The sequence below is a fragment of the Prosopis cineraria genome, unplaced genomic scaffold, assembly GCF_029017545.1.
Source record: "Prosopis cineraria cultivar Desert tree isolate PC_DT_omini unplaced genomic scaffold, ASM2901754v1 PC1164, whole genome shotgun sequence".
In the NCBI taxonomy this organism is placed as follows: Eukaryota; Viridiplantae; Streptophyta; class Magnoliopsida; order Fabales; family Fabaceae; genus Prosopis; species Prosopis cineraria.
This window is the reverse complement of record NW_026556489.1, coordinates 21,588-35,272: the sequence shown is the minus strand read 5'-3', so window position 1 is coordinate 35,272 and position 13,685 is coordinate 21,588. Positions and strand designations below refer to the sequence as shown.

At 29.2% G+C, this 13,685-nt stretch overlaps 1 protein-coding gene across 2 annotated transcripts; it reads left to right on the top strand.

Annotated features, from left to right (window-relative positions):
- Nucleotides 1-8,145: 8,145 nt before the first annotated feature.
- LOC129299452 (7-deoxyloganetin glucosyltransferase-like) lies at nucleotides 8,146-11,141 on the top strand. 2 transcript variants are annotated; one of them, XM_054937922.1, is made up of 3 exons: nucleotides 8,146-8,456; nucleotides 9,451-9,960; nucleotides 10,092-11,141. In XM_054937922.1, the coding sequence occupies exons 2-3, from the start codon at nucleotides 9,477-9,479 to the stop codon at nucleotides 11,033-11,035; spliced, it is 1,428 nt and encodes a 475-aa protein (XP_054793897.1). In that variant the 5' UTR covers nucleotides 8,146-8,456; nucleotides 9,451-9,476; the 3' UTR covers nucleotides 11,036-11,141. The 2 variants fall into 2 exon arrangements, with proteins under 2 accessions (XP_054793897.1, XP_054793895.1); XM_054937920.1 differs by lacking the exon at nucleotides 8,146-8,456 and having other exon boundaries at nucleotides 9,055-9,960.
- The last annotated feature ends 2,544 nt before the right edge of the window (nucleotides 11,142-13,685 follow it).

Sequence of the window (13,685 nt, the reverse complement as noted above, 5' to 3'; positions counted from 1 at the left end):
AATGATCTAAAGAATGAATTTGCAACTAATGAGATTTTAATGTGTTTATCAGATCAAGTCTTTCTCTTGGAATCTAGGTTGGCCTTTTTGTTTAGGTTGCTAATTGGGTCTGACCCTTCAATTATTTAGCTCATATGATGTTATAGTCTTTTGCAGGCAGCGCTTTAATTTTAGCCCAAACAGGTGGCAAAAAAAATCAAGCCTCAAGGCAAAATTAATGTATTATTACTATTAAGTTTTATTGTTAGTAATTTGTCTTTTTTTTTTGGTCAGGTAAATGTTATTAATAATTAGTGTTGCATAACTATTAAAAATTATTAAAAAACGGAATTTATATGTATTTTGTTTTAAAAACTGTTAGGAAATTTGATTTTTATTATTAATTTTTTTTTTGGTTTTCTTATCTTATTTCAAATTTTATTTACTTTTTTTTATTTCTTCCTATTCCAACGCCATGGCTCACCATCCTCTCGAATTTGCATGGCATTTTGTAGTGCCAGCAAGCCATGGTTCGTGCCACGGTTAGCCATGGCTGGGTCTCTTTGATTTGAACCTGCTTCAATCATTTGACTTAAGCATTAGACTTGTTCTTTTTTTTTTTTTTTTTTGAAGGTGCCTTTGCTAACTGCATTATCTTAAACCAACATGTGTGACTGTTTTACTTGTTTCCTACTTCTCTTTGCCTTGCAACACTTTTCTTTAACAAGATAACAAGTTGGCATCTTTTATTTAAAATTAGATCTGTCCTATAAAAGCTTGAGCCCTTAAGCTCAATTTTTTATTTTATCTCTTTTTAAGGCTTGACTCTTATTTGAAGGGCTTAGGACTGGGCTTATAAGTCCTATTCTAAAAAAAATTAATTATTATAAATTAATTAAAATAGTTTAAAATTAAAAAATAAAATCTCATAATCTTTTAAAAATTAAACAACATACATTTAGAAGTTTAATAAACAAAATTTTAATTTTGGTAAAAAACTATTCATTATTTATAAATACGCAAATATAATAATTATATAAAAAAAAAAAATATTTAGAAATTTTATACTGTACATTGATATTTACTAAATTATATTAAATTAATTTTAAAATAAATTAAAATTAATAATAATATATGGGGCTTCAGGTGAGTAGGTTCTTAGCTTCAAATGCATATTTCACTATAGAAAAAATTAATAATAATATAATAAGATTTAAAGGGCAGCCCAAACTCGAACTTTTGTTTACAAGGCTTATTAGGGCCAGACTCTCAAGGCCGGTTACTTTAAAAAATTTATTTTTAAAGCCCGAACCCTTATTTAAATAAGGCATTCAAACTCAACCCTTATTCCCGAATTTATTCTTACATCTATTTTTCAATATTTTTATGTGTTATAATACTTGGTTTTATAATTACAAAAGGTAGATTACCATTATCGGTCAATTTTTTATTTTTAAAATTGTTTTAAATATAAAAAAATTAAATAGATTTATTTTTCATCTTGAAAAATAATTTTAAAAAAGTAGTTTACATAATAGTTTTTAAAATAAAAAATAGAACAAAATCAAACAAACCAAAATCAATATGAAGTCATGTGGATTAAAGGATGTCTAAAAATTCCGAGTTTTATAGGTTTGGATTCCATGTGTAAGGTACTTAAGAGTTGAAGTGCTTGTTTGATTCTTTGTTTGTAATATGGTTTTTATTTTTAGGAACAAAAAAAAGGGGGAATTTTGTTTGAATGAGTGTGTCCGAAATCCTTAATTATCAACTACTTTCAAGATTTTGTGCCACATGCAAAAAAAAAAAAAATAGAAAGTTAAAGTTATCATATCAAAGCTTAAATAATTTCTATATCGTATAGGTGGATCATGAAAAATTTGAAAATCGAAAGAGTCATGTGATGTCCAATGAACTGGAAGGTTGGTGCATCTGTTTGTGTTCCACTGAAAGCATGATTGAAGATGACTATTCAAGTGTATATAATGAGATTTATGATCTTTTTAATTACAGAAGATATGATTATAGAAAAACTCATTTCAGATGAGTGCGAAAACTTCAAGAAAGTCCGAGTAAACGTCAGGTAATTAACTTTGTAAAATTTGTCATTTCAACACACAAGGCCGGGCATGGAAAATTTTTCCAAAAAAGAAAAAGTTTTGTTGTTAATGGCTCGGGAGGAAGATCGTCCCATCGTTTTTTAAATTTATATATTATATTATATTATTCTATTTTGTTTATATAATAAGATAAAATTTTGATATTATGTCTCCCTGAAATCTTGAACTTTTTTTTATTACCTGTGCAATCTAGAACTTTTGAGCCCCCACTCTAATCAACTTAAATGGACTCAATCATGCATTTTTTTTTAATGTTATTTACTACTTTACTTTAAACCCAACAAACCCGCGCATGTATCGTTTTTGTCATTTATTCAATTTTTAATTTCATGTATCTTGGTCATGGGAAATCTAGGTATTGCCATCTGTCTCCTTTTCCTTTCTTTCTATTTCTTTTCTTTTCCCTCGTTGGATTAAAATTTTAACGATTCAAATTTAATTTTTGATAAAATTATCATTCTAATTTTATACGAAAATATATAAATAAATTTAAATGATTAAATTTTTAATCTAAATAACTTAAAACTATAATATTTTATTTATATATTTTATATAAAATTATAATGATAATTTTATTAAAAATTAAATCTAAACAATTGAAAAGCTTTAATCCTACGGTGATAAGAGGAAAAATGAGAGAAATGAAGAGAAAGGAAAAGAGGGACCCATTTCCCATCACTACCAGTCCATACTAATGTGGACACTCGCTCTGTGTGGAACTATTATTATTAATGGTAGGCCTCACAAGGTATTTTGAAAATGCCTTTAACTTTTAGTTTAAATTTTCTTCCTAAAAATTATAGGATTATTTAAGGCATTATATATTTCAATAATTGAAATCAAGTTTCTAAGGAAATTTTCAACCATTAGAACCAAATGCTTCCTCAGTCACTTTTATTTTCTTCATAAGGGCCAAATATGATTTTCTTAAAATATTATAAAAATTTGTTGGTTTGTATTAAGAAAATATGTTGGCAAGTTAGTCGACAAAATAGATTTTGTGGTACTATATAAATAATTTTTAAAATATTTTCCAATAATAAATTTTAATACACTCAAAAGATAGTATTTTTGTCTTTTTAATAAGCATTATATGAATATCGAGGTGAGATTTTTTTTTTACAAAAAAAAAATTGAAAATTCAGCCGGGACAAACGACCACAAGATGAGATTGTTGATATTAATATGAAAGTAAATCCTTATTGTATTTCTCTTATAAATTTGAATGTAAATTTAAAACTCTGGGGAGAGAAGCAAAACTATTATTAAATAGTCCATTTAACTTAAATTTTTCTAGCATATTAAAAAAATTAAATAGTATAAAAATTGGCAAATATAATTGAACTCTTAACAAAAAGTAGTTAAGAGTTCAAGTGCTTGTTTGATTTTTTTTTGTTTTGAAAAATTGTTTTTAGTTTTAGGGGAAAAAATAAGAACTTTGTTTGAATGAGTGTTTTGCCTCTAAATATTTTCAAAATAGTCTCAAACCCTTCATTATCACCGTTATTTCTAGATTAATGCATTTATATTCATTATTTTTTTAATCAAAAGCCACAATAAGACAGTGCAAAAAAACAAACAAAACAAAAAAACAAAAAGTTAATTCATTCAAAGCTTAACAAATTTCTATATCTTATAGGTGGATCCAGAAAATTAAATTGCAAAATCAAAAGAGTCATGTGATGCCCAATAAATTGGCGCATATATTTGCTTTCTTGAAAGTGTGATAAAAAATAACCGTTCAAATATATATAATGAGATCTCCAATCTTCTTAATTATATAAGAGATGATTACAGAAAAGCTCATTTTAGATGACTGCAACAACTTAGAAAAAGTTCAAGTAGATGTTAAGTCATTAACTTTATAAAATTTGTCATTTTAACACACCTTGAAATTTTTTCCAGAAGTTTTACTGATCATATTGTAAACAATGTCTTTAGAGAAACCTTTGTCCAATTCTTCTTCTGTTTTTAATCCAATACTCCAAAACAATCAATTTCATCTTTGTTCACGCGTGCAATATTTTTCAAGTGTCTTTGTCTATGTCAATTTCAATTCATAAATCGTGTCTTACTTTTATATATAATAACAAAAAATTTGATATTATGTCCCCACGTAATCTTGGACTTTTGAGCCCCCAATATAATCAACTTAATTAGGCTCAATCATGCATTTTTTAATGTTATTTAATATTTTACTTTAAATCCAACAAACCCAGGCATATTTTGTTTTTGTCATTTTATTCAATTTTTATTTCATGTACCCTACTCATGGGAAACCTAGATATTACCACTATCTGACCCCACGTTGTGTGTAAAACTGTTATTACTGGCAAATAGTCTAGAGCTAGTAATTCAAGAGAGATATGCTTTGCCAGGTCAAGTTTAATTTGAATTGAGTTTATTTGAATTAGACTTAGAATATCATACTCTTTTAAAAAAGCTTATATAATCAAGTACAGTCTTAACTTTTTTCAGTCAGATTCGAGTTGGCTTGTCAAATTTGGTCAAATTTACCTAGTCTATGTACATATGGCCATAATTTTAACAACCGGGCTTATTCAGAGTGGGCTCAATTTCGACCGGTTTATTTGGATCAAACTTAAAATACGCTACTCTCTTTAAAAAGCTTATATAATCAAGTCCAAACTTTTTTCAAGTGGCTTTAGGCTGGCATGAATTATCAACTTTATAATGGTTGGCCTCACAAGGTATTTTGAGAATGCCTTTGACCATTTTTAAAATTTTCTTCTAAAAAAGTTTAGGATTATTTAATGCATTATAAATTTTAGGAATTGAACTCAAAATTCTAAGATAAGCTTCAACCACTGGAACCAAATGCTTCCTACGCCACTTTTATTTTCTTTGTAATGGCCAAATTATGTTTTCAAAATATGATTTTATTAAAATATTACAAAAAAAATTGTTGGTTTGTATACAAAAAAGAAAAAAAGAAATTGTTGGCAAGTTAGATCGACAAAATAGATTTTGCGGTATTATATAAAAAAAATTTAAATATTTGTCAACAATAAATTTTAATACACTCGAAAAATAGTATTTTTGTCTTTAGAAAAATTTAAGATGATATTAGGTGGCAAATTTTTCAGCAAATTTTTAACAAGCATTGTACGAATATCGGGGTCAGATTTTTTTTTTTTCAAATAATCAACGGGCCAAACTCCCACAAGATGAGTTTGTTGATACTATTATGAAAGAAAATTCTTGTTGTATTTCCCTTATAAATTTGAATGTAATTTTAAAACTTTGGAGGAATGATTCTTTTGAAATGAGAAATTATGGTATATTATATTAATATTTTTTTAATTCACGAAAACCTTGAATGTCATTCTCCGTGAATTTCTCTTATTTATCAGGTCAAAAAAATTCTTTTAAATATATTTAAAAATAATAAAAAACCTCATATGCTTTGTTTTAGTGCTTGTTTAATTTTTAATTAAATCAAGGGAAAATCACAGCTAAGAACTGCTGGAGGATTTTATTTACAAACAAGGACCAAATAATTATGCAATTGTGCTACAGGATCAAGGAATTAAAATGTAATTAATTTTTAATGTGAAAAGACAAAATTGCCCTTCAGTTTTTTTTTTAAACTCCTTAGTCACTAGCTGGCAAAGCTCCGACACCAATGGTTGGATCACCCAATCGAACCAACCATCTGAACTTCGACAACAGTGGCTTTAGTGCCAGTCATCGGATTGATGAGGAAGACAAATTGTTTTTTTTTTTAAGGTGGTCAAGGTGGAGTTTGAACCTACATCCTCTTGGCCACCAAAAAAATTATTAGCCATTAGGCTAACAAATTCTTTCAATTATATAATGTAAATTTTTATATATATACTTAACTTTGTTTCCACTTTCCTTGCCAACATTTACTAGAAGTTCAATGGTTACTTATCATTTTATAAATAGCTACTTGTTAAACTACTAATGAAACTTGTTAAAAAATTTAATACAAACTGATTTTTATAAATACTTACGTGTTTTTATTACTAAGAATGACAAGTTTCCATTGATAATTTAATAAGTAACCATTTGTGAGATGATAAGTTTCATTACTAGCTTTGAAAATTTCTCTTAATAATTTGATAAGTAAATTTTAGTAAAATAATAAGTTCATATAAGTTTTTAACATGTAAGTTTTTAGCAATAAAAATAAGCAAACATTTATAAAAAAAAATTTCATATTAAATTTCTTTAACAAGTTTCCATTACTAATTTAACAAATAACTATTTATGAAATGATAAGTAATCATTAAATTCTAATAAATGTTGGCATGAAAAGTGAAAATAGAGTTAAGTATATATATAACAATTTGCATTATATAAATGAAAGAATTTGTTAGCCTAGTACTAATAAATATTTTGGTGGCTAGGAGGATGTGGTTTCAAACCTTACCTTGGTCACTTAAAAAAAAAAAATAATCGACCTCTCATGCTAGTTTGATGACTAGTGTTAGAGCTTCGATAGTGGTTCGACCACTGTTGCTAAAGCTCATATGGCCAGTCTAGCTATTAGTGCTAGAGCTTTGGTAGTTGGTGGCTGAGGAGTTCTTTTAAAAAAAATTGAGAGATAGTTTTTTCTTTTCAAATTAAAAATTAATTACGTATATTTTTTTCTTTTCAAATTAAAATTAATTACGTTTTGGTCCTTTAGTCCTGCAGCATAATTTCATAATCACTTGGTTCTTATTTTTAAATAAAATCCTCCATCAATTATTGGCTATGATTTTCCCTTAAATCAAGACATATAAATATTTTATGTATTAGTTATTCTATAACAAACTTTTATTATTAAAATTATTAATATGAGTTCGAGTTCTTATAAATGTAAAATAACATTTTTGGGAGGTATATTTCTTATTAAACCTGAAAATGCTCAAATATGACGTATCAAATAGCCAAATTAAAAATTTTCATCTGTCTTGATTTTCATTATAATAAATATATATTAAAAATATAAGACTTTTTTTAAGAAAAATGCTTAAGTATTTTCTCTGAAAAGAATTTAACTATGAGCTATTAAGATAAATATCTCTAATGTGGCATGTGTGTGGGGTCCACTGACAATAATATATAAAACTTTGATTATGTCCTTTGATATTAATTTGCCTTTGAATTTTTTTTCTTAAAAGCGCTGAGCACCTTAAAGTATTTTTTTAGGAGGATTGGATAATTTAAAGTTTTATTAAAATAAAATTTCATAAATATTGCTAAAATATTAAATATTTTTATATTTAATCATTTAAATATTATTATTTATATATATGCATTCAAAATTTATAAATTACTTTTTAAATATTAATAATTTAAATTAGCATTTTATAAATTTATAGATAAATTCTTATTTTTTATATACCGATATTTGATCTTCTTTTCAAGATAGTGTCCAAATCGTTATGTTTTTTGTGTGTGTCAAAACTTATATTGTTAATAGTAGTTAATTTTCTTAATACAAAATTGAAAATTACTAAAAATATTAAAATATTAAATTGGGTGGTGTAATGTTTTAAATAATAATATTTAAATTATTAAATATTTAAATTTTTAATATTTTGACAATATTTATTAAATTTTATTTTAACAAGATTTTAAGGTGTCCAGCGCTTTTATTAAAAGACTTTAGGATGTTCAACACTCCTAAAAAAAGAGTTTATAAAAAAATTAGTACCAAAAAACATAGTCAAAAATGTGTGAGTCCCACAAACATGTCATGTCATTAAAAAAAATGAAAAAAATTAATGGTTCATTGATGAAGGAGTTTTTTTATTTATCAAAAAAAATAATTTAAAAATAAAATTATTCAACTTAAGAGTATAAGATATCCAACGCTCTTAAAAAATAAATACAGAAACCAAATTAAACCTTTACACATTAAATTACTCATTTCCCTTATAAATGGCTCACATATTCTCTTTAATAATTTTATTTAAATTTTTATTTTTTTTAATTTATTTCATTTCATTTCACTTCTTTCTAATAACACCGCTCTTTTCAGACTCCTTCCTCTTCCCCTGACATGTTCACTAACACCTCCATCACCGGCGAGCCCACCCCTGCTACTGGTCCAATGCCCACCTCATTAACACCTCCGTCACCGGCAACGCCCACCCCTGCTCCTCTTCCGCTACAATATCGTCGGTCCCTTCTCTGCAACGCCTCCGTCTTTGATTCTCCGCTTCCAATATCATCGATCCATTATCTACAAACACCTACGCCTTCGATACTTTGTGGGTGAACGGTAATGACTCCGGCAAAGAAAACAAAGAGCGAGTTCGGTTTGTCTTTGTTCACTGGGGTATCCTTGAAGGAAAGATTGGGGAAGATATCAATTCAACGGTGGTTTTTTTTTCTTTTCCTCTATATTTTTGGATTGTTTTATAGAGATCTTCGGTTCGCATGAGTTTATGTTTTTTATTTTTCTTTTTCCTGAAATATAGTTTTAATGATTGTAAATGATGAAGATCATTTTTTTAAAAAAAAAAAATTGGTTCATTCTCTTCAATGAAATCCAGTTAATGCTGTTCATGTTGGGCGTTCTATGGTTTCCGATAGAATTCATGCCCAGAGCAGTGATGGCTGCGAAGATGGACATTTAAAAAATAAAAAAAAAATAAAATTGATGGATATGTTGATCATTTCAAAATATAAATATATTTTTAGATAAAATGTTATCCCACCTCTGATTGCCAAACATGTTTAAAATTTAAATCTCACTTCAGTTTTCATTTTCACTTTTACTTTAACTTTCACTTCCACTAAAATCATTTTCATATACCAATTGAGGTATAAGTCCTAGCTACGGCTACTATACATAGTAAAATTCCCGAATTCTTGAATTGCCTCCTTTCATTTTTTCCCCCTTGTCAATTGTGGATGGAGGCAGAAGTTATAAAGTAATGCAGACGTGTACAATTCATTGTTTTTGAAATTTACAGTGAAGAACAAGAATCCCATCTCAAATATATTTGCATTTTGTCTTTATAAATGTGTGTGTGTGTGTGTGTGTGGAAAGCAAAGTTAATCTTAAACTAATCAAACATTCTCCGTCATCGATACAAGTTTCGTACACTCAAACCCATAAAGCAAATAATGTATTCCAAAATCTGATCACATGCCATTCATGCTCACCCAACCCCCATTCCAACATTTTGCTAAATATAAAACTTCACACGTGTTTACCTATTTAATCCACAAGGACCACAACTGACATACCCACCCACCATTCCACTAATTTACCTATTTAATCCCCAACTAAAGCATCACTCACACAAAACACCTGGCGAGTGAGAGAGAGAGAGACATTTGAAATAAAGTATGGGTTCTATTGCAGGAGGAGAATCAAAACCTCATGCTGTGATGACTCCATTTCCATCTCAAGGACATATCAACTCAGGGTTGAAGCTGGCAAAACTACTTCATCTTCGAGGTTTTTTCATAACATTCATCAACACTGAGTTCAACCATAAACGCTTGCTGAGATCAAGAGGTGTCAAAATGCTTCAAGGCCTCTCAGATTTTCAATTTGAAACCATTCCAGATGGTCTTCCTCTTGCTGCTGATGACGATGCCACTCAGGACATACCCTCTCTATGTGTCTCTACCAGAAAGAATTGTCTCATTCCCTTTCAAAACCTTCTTGGTAGACTCAGTGATTCTGCCTCTCATGGCCTTATCCCTCCAATCACTTGCTTGGTTTCTGATGCTGTCATGTTCTTCACCATCGATGCTGCTCAAGCACTTGGACTCCCTATTGTTCTCCTCTGGCCTCCTAGTACTTATTCATGGTTGGGTTTTGCGCACTATCAAAATCTACTTGATAGAGGGATTGTACCACTGAAAGGTATTATACTGTACTTTCTTTGTCCCAATGGATAAGATATTTAATTCGCTACTAATTTCTTCTTCATGAAATATATGTCTTAAAGTTATGTATGTTTCAAGATATTATCATTTGGTGGTTGTAATGTGCAGATGAGAGCTATCTAACAAATGGGTACCTGGAGATAGAAATAGATTGGATTCCAGGTATGAGAGATATCAAGCTAAAGGATCTCCCTACCTTATTGAGGACGACAAATCCAAATGATCTCTTGTTTCATTTTCTTATTGAAATGGCGAATGAAGCTCATAAAGCTTCTGCCATTTGTTTCAATACATTTGATGAGTTTGAAGGTGAGGCAGTGAAAGCTCTTTCATCCATTTATTCTACTCCACTTTACACCATAGGCCCTTTCACTGCATTTTTAAGCCAAATTGAACAAAACAACCAGTTGGAATCTTTGAACTCTAGTCTTTGGAAAGAAGAGACTAAATGCCTCGATTGGCTAGAACTCAAGGAATTAGGATCTGTGGTTTATGTGAATTTTGGAAGTATCACAATTATGTCTTCAGAACAATTATATGAGTTTGCTTGGGGTTTAGCTGACAGCAAAAAACCATTCCTATGGATCATAAGGCCTGACCTTGTGAATGATGGCTCAGTAATCGTATCACCTAAGTTCCTAAATGAGACTAAAGATAGAGGTCTCATGGCAAGTTGGTGTGAACAAGAGAAAGTGCTGAACCACCCTTCAATTGGAGGGTTCTTGACACATTGTGGTTGGAACTCCATGACAGAAAGTGTGTGTGCAGGAGTTCCTATGATATGTTGGCCTTTCTTTGCTGATCAACAAACAAATTGTAGGTATGCATGCAAAGATTGGGGTATTGGAGTAGAGATTGATAATAATGTCAAGAGAGAAGATGTAGAGAAGCTTGTGAATGAATTGATGGAAGGAGAGAAGGGGAAGAAGATGAGGCAAAAGACTTTAGAGTGGAGGAAAATTGCGGAGGAGGACACAAGACCTGGTGGTTCTTCCTACATCAATTTGGAAAAGATGATTAAAGATGTGATGATGATCAAAACCAAAAACTAAGGAAATACCTTGAAATTAAAGTTTAACTTTCTATTCATGTTGGTGATTGATGAGAACTTGTTTTCAGATGTTTAAATGTAATAAAAATAAAATATGTTTCAAAATTTGTGCATGTATGTGTACTTTCTTTTGTCCGGTGAACAATACAATGATTTCATTATCTTTTCCTGATTCTTTACCATGCTCATCATGGTTTTGATATTGGTGTTGGCATAGAAAAGCAGCCGGTGTAAATAAGGAAGAAGCTCAAACATATGAAATATTTTATTCACGTTGACGTCAACCTAATATATTAAAGGGACAATGACACTTAAGGCCCAAATTAAAGAAATTAGCATTTAAAGCTCAATATATTCTGAATTTATACTGCAGGCTAAAAGTCTTACATGCAAATATGTTTTCTAGTAAAAAAACTCATTTGCCTTCGTTTGAAAAAGAAATAATATAATATTATATATAAAACATTGTATTGTTAATATATAGACCTTATTATATTATATGTGGATATTTTGTTATTCATACATATGGGGAATTTGTACATTATTATTTAACTAGACAAACTATATATAATAAACAAATATTTTATTGTTAATGTATGGACCTGGTTTTGTTATATGCAAACATTATGTTGTTCATACACTTAAAAAATTTGTACATTATTGTTCAATATAAAACACATGGATTAGATATAATAAACAAATATTGTATCGTTAATGTATAGCTCTTGTTACGTTATGTAATGACATTCTGTTGTATATACACATAAAATACTAATATATTTCAGATAAGAAACAAATAAGTCTTTTCACCCAAAAATATATTTGTATATAAAGTCTTTGGACCTATAAAATAAATTTAGAAGGTATTAGGTATTGGACCTTTGGTGCAAATTTTTTTTAATTTGGGAGTCTTTTGTGCCAGTCTCCCTATATTAAAGCGGTGGCAGCCGCCCCAGAAAGTTTTGTTTTCAGTTTCTTTAATAAATATATGTAGTATACGTGTATTACATGTCTCAATTTCATAAATACTAATTATTCTAATAATTGATAATATTACTTTTTTATACCATCTATAACTTTTTTTTTCACTTTTTATATTCATAATTTTCATGACGGACATAAAAATATTAGAAATTTTATATTTATTATTTTATTTGAGTAAACTTAAATTTTTTTCCCCATTGGAACGATCTTTTCCCATCTCAATTTTTTTTATTTAAAATCAACGCATGATGCCCTCACAGTTCAAAATATCTGGATCCGTCATGATGTGCATATGTGGTCTCCTATTGTAAAATAGGAAGTTAGATGCGCTTGTCCATATTTATTTAATAATTATATGGCATATGTATGAATGATGAAATTTACTTATAATAGATAATAAAAATTTATTTCTTCAAGGTGCCAATTATTGTACTATATATTGCATATAACTGTAGTTTAAGTTGTTTTTCTCAAGTAATTAATTTGTCTAAAATTATTAATTTTTAATTAAAAATTATTTTTATTTCTCAATTTTATCTGGAAAGATCATTGGACATCCGGAACTTTACTAAAATTTAATTTATCTCAATATATAAAATTTGCTAATCCAGTACCCCAGCCGTTAAATGGTCTGATTTCTGTTTGTTTAGTCTAAAGTCCCACCAGTTTTATATTTTTTATAATAAAATATTAAATATGAACTCCACATTATATTTTTTTAATATTTTTTTAAAAAAACATATATTTTGGTATCTATACTTTACTTATATTTTATTATAAATTCCTATAATTTTTTTTAATATTTTGAATTTCTATATTTTAATTTTTTAATATTTTACATTCATTTAAAGTTTTTACATTATGTTTATTTTATTTATTTAGGGATTTAGAATATTAAAAAATAAAAGTATATAAATTTAAAATATAAAAAGATATAAAAATTTATAATAAAATATGAGTAAAGTGTAGGGATTAATTGTACGTGTTTTTTATTTTTTACTTCTCCTGTTTTCCTTCCTTTCCTCTCCCCTCTCTCTCTCCGCAACGTTATCTGGTTTTCGGACTTCATCAGCCTGCACCCATTAGAATCCGCTCGTTGGGCTTCAAGGCCCGGAACAAGTCCAGCTCCACAAACGGCATCGTGAACCTCAAACTTGATTCGGATCCGAAGAACTCCAACAAGTGGGTTCTGACATCGGAGCTGATTATATGTGTTAACGATGAAAGGTGTTGTAACACGGCGGAGAAGGGGATGGTCTTAGGTTTGGAGGTAAGGTTCACTGTGTCATCCTTGCGGGCAACTGAAGATGGTCCAAGCTGGTGCTCGAAGGAGCACGTGCTAAACCACTCGGCGGTCGGAGAGTGTCTGCGCCGGGAAGCTGGTGGTGTGCTGGCCGTTTTTTGGAGTGAGGGAGTGGGATGGAGGTGGGGCCGTTGATGAAGTAGAAGGATTTGGTCATTTGGTGATGGTGAGAAGCAAAATCTCTGTTTCTAAAAAAAAAAAAAAAACAGGGGAGAACAGAGACAATCTAAACAGGGGAACTCAGTCGCTGGATTTGCCTTTGGTGATGGATGCATGCACCGTCTTCTCTGTCTCATCTTCATGCGTCTCAATCTATATAAGAAGAACAAAAAGCTATTGCAGTATACAATGCAATATAAACCAT